This window comes from Neopelma chrysocephalum, unplaced genomic scaffold (assembly GCF_003984885.1).
Source record: "Neopelma chrysocephalum unplaced genomic scaffold, ASM398488v2 Primary Assembly neopelma1_91572, whole genome shotgun sequence".
NCBI classification, from domain to species: domain Eukaryota; kingdom Metazoa; phylum Chordata; class Aves; order Passeriformes; family Pipridae; genus Neopelma; species Neopelma chrysocephalum.
Window position 1 is genome coordinate 1 of NW_020920343.1, and position 2,487 is coordinate 2,487.

General features: G+C 49.9%; 1 protein-coding gene across 1 annotated transcript; it reads right to left on the reverse strand.

The window, feature by feature from the left end:
- Positions 1–570: 570 nt before the first annotated feature.
- Positions 571–1,428, reverse strand: LOC113980006 (olfactory receptor 14C36-like; the record flags this gene model as incomplete). The annotated part of the gene is made up of 1 exon (XM_027707279.1): positions 571–1,428. A coding segment is annotated over exon 1 (858 nt), but the record flags the coding sequence as incomplete, so codon positions are not given.
- Positions 1,429–2,487: the final 1,059 nt, after the last annotated feature.

The following is a 2,487-nucleotide window of genomic DNA, read 5'->3' on the forward strand; positions in this document are numbered from 1 at the left end:
TGCCAGAGCACTGAGGCCTCCAACAACACAGGGCTCTGCAGGACAGTTTGGAAGGGAAGGGAGAGGAGGCCCCGCAGGAGAAGGGCTGCTGCTCCCTGGAAGTGCTGCTCTGCTGGGACTCTTTTCTGCCCCAGCTCTGCACAGAGGCACCGAGCCTGCAGCTGCAGAGAAGTCAGAGAGGAAAGATGTCAGGCAAACAAGTCAGTGCAGAGTTCTTTATTTGACAAGCACACAGTGAGTACAATTGCCAATTTGTACAGCCTCAGGGTCTGGCTAGAAAGGCAAACACTGAATTGAAAATGGTGTTTATATATATATATATATATACTTTTTTATATATATCTTTATATATATATATATTTATATAAGATTCCCACAAAAAAACCACCCCTACCAGGAGTAAAAAATAGATATAATATGTTGGGCCTTTAATGAAGTACATAAAAGGATTGGCCTTTAATGAGGTACATAACATGCAGAAGAAGGAGAGTTTATTGCTTCTGAAAAACACCCAGTTATCAGTTTCTTCAGGGCATCCTTGAGCTCCTGGTTCCTCAGGCTGTAGATGAAGGGGTTCAGTGCTGGAGGCACCACTGAGTACATAAGTGACACAATAAGATCGAGGGATGGGGAGGGGATGGAGGGGGGCTTCAAGTAGGCAAACAATAAGGTGCTGATAAACAGGGAGACCACAACCAGGTGAGGGAGGCACGTGGAAAAGGCTTTGTGCCGTCCCTGCTCAGAGGGGATCCTCAGCACAGCCCTGAAGATCTGCACATAGGAGAAAACAGTGAAAACAAAACAACCAAACATTAAACAGGCAATTTCCACAGTGAGCCCAATTTCCCTGAGGTAGCCTGAGTGTGAGCAGGAGATCTTGAGGATGTGTGGGATTTCACAGAAGAACTGGCCCAGGGCATTGCCCTGGCACAGGGGCAGGGAAAATGTATTGGCTGTGTGCAGCAGAGAATAGAGAAAGCCAGTGGCCCAGGCAGCTGCTGCCATGTGGGCACAAGCTCTGCTGCCCAGGAGGGTCCCGTAGTGCAGGGGTTTGCAGATGGCAACATAGCGGTCATAGCACATGGTGGTGAGGAGGGAAAACTCTGTTCCAAGAAAGAAGAGAACCAGAAAGGCCTGTGCAGCACATCCCGTGTAGGAGATGGTTGTGGTGTCCCAGAGGGAATTGTGCATGGCTTTGGGGACAGTGGTGCAGATGCAGCCCAGGTCTGTGAGGGAGAGGTTGAGCAGGAAGAAGTCCCTGGGGGTGTGCAGGTGGTGGTCACAGGCTACGGCGCTGAGGATGAGGCCGTTGGCCAGGAGGGCAGCCAGAGAGATGCCCAGGAAGAGCCAGAAGTGCAGGAGCTGCAGCTCCCACCTGTCTGCGAATGCCAGGAAGAGGAACTGGGGGAGGGAGCTGCTGTTGGGCATTTTCTGCCTCTGGGTATTTGTTTCCAACACAGGAGAAGAAGACAATAAGAAGCCAGTTAGGGTGGACTTACCTAAACAAAGTCAAAACTGTATTCTACAGACACTCCCCATGTCACACACAGACAGCTTTTTGATTTGTTCGGAGATCTTCCTTCAGCTCCAGTGCTGGGTCCCTGCTCAATAGCATTTTCACTGTCAAAGCATCACTCTGCCTCTATATAGGGGTTTCACAAAACAAGGAAATGTTAAGAGACAGGTTTCCATCCTGGAGCGGAATTCACAGCTTGGAAGGAAACCTCAAGGAGATAGCCAAGTGTCCTTATGATGGCATTTGATTTCAGGGGACTCAGCTCCTTCCCCAGCACCACAGGCTGCACTGGTAGGGGTCATATTCCGTTTGCAGGTGCAAAAAGGGCAGCTCAGACTAGTCTTGATGGGTCTAGCAGAGATGATGCTGGTGCTGTCCACAGGCAGAGCAGTGGCTGAAAGCACATTAGGAAGCTCAGACAGACCTACTGAGCACTCGCAGTTCAGATGTCTCAGGGACTTGTCAAAATTAATACTTTCTTAATGATTTATTCCTCCCATTCCTCAAGAGTAGGAAACTGGAAGCACAATCTCAGGAAATTTCTTTAACTTTATAAAAATTTTTGTCTTGGAAATTTTCTGGGAGGGAGCTGAAGCTCTGAGCATGTCCTCCTCCTCTACACTTCAGATACTATCAGAGTTGCACTTACGGAATCTGTAGTTGGTGGGCAGTGCTTTACCAGATGCCTCCAAAAGCTGCAGTCCCATTGCCCTGCATGAACAGGCTTCCAGTGCCAAGGTCTATAAAAATTCTCCCCGAGTGAGCTCGCAGCATCTTTCTACGTCTGACAGCCTTTAACTTCTCTCTGCCTCACTCCCCTGCCCTGGGTGCTGCAGGCAGTGCCCTCAGCCCTGCTGGGCTGTGCAGAGGAGCTGCTCACCAGCAGAGCTGTCTCTTTGAAGCTCTTCTTGCTTGCCAGGAGCTCCCTGTGTGCCAGGAGCCCGGCCCAGCTCAGCAGCACAGCAACAGAA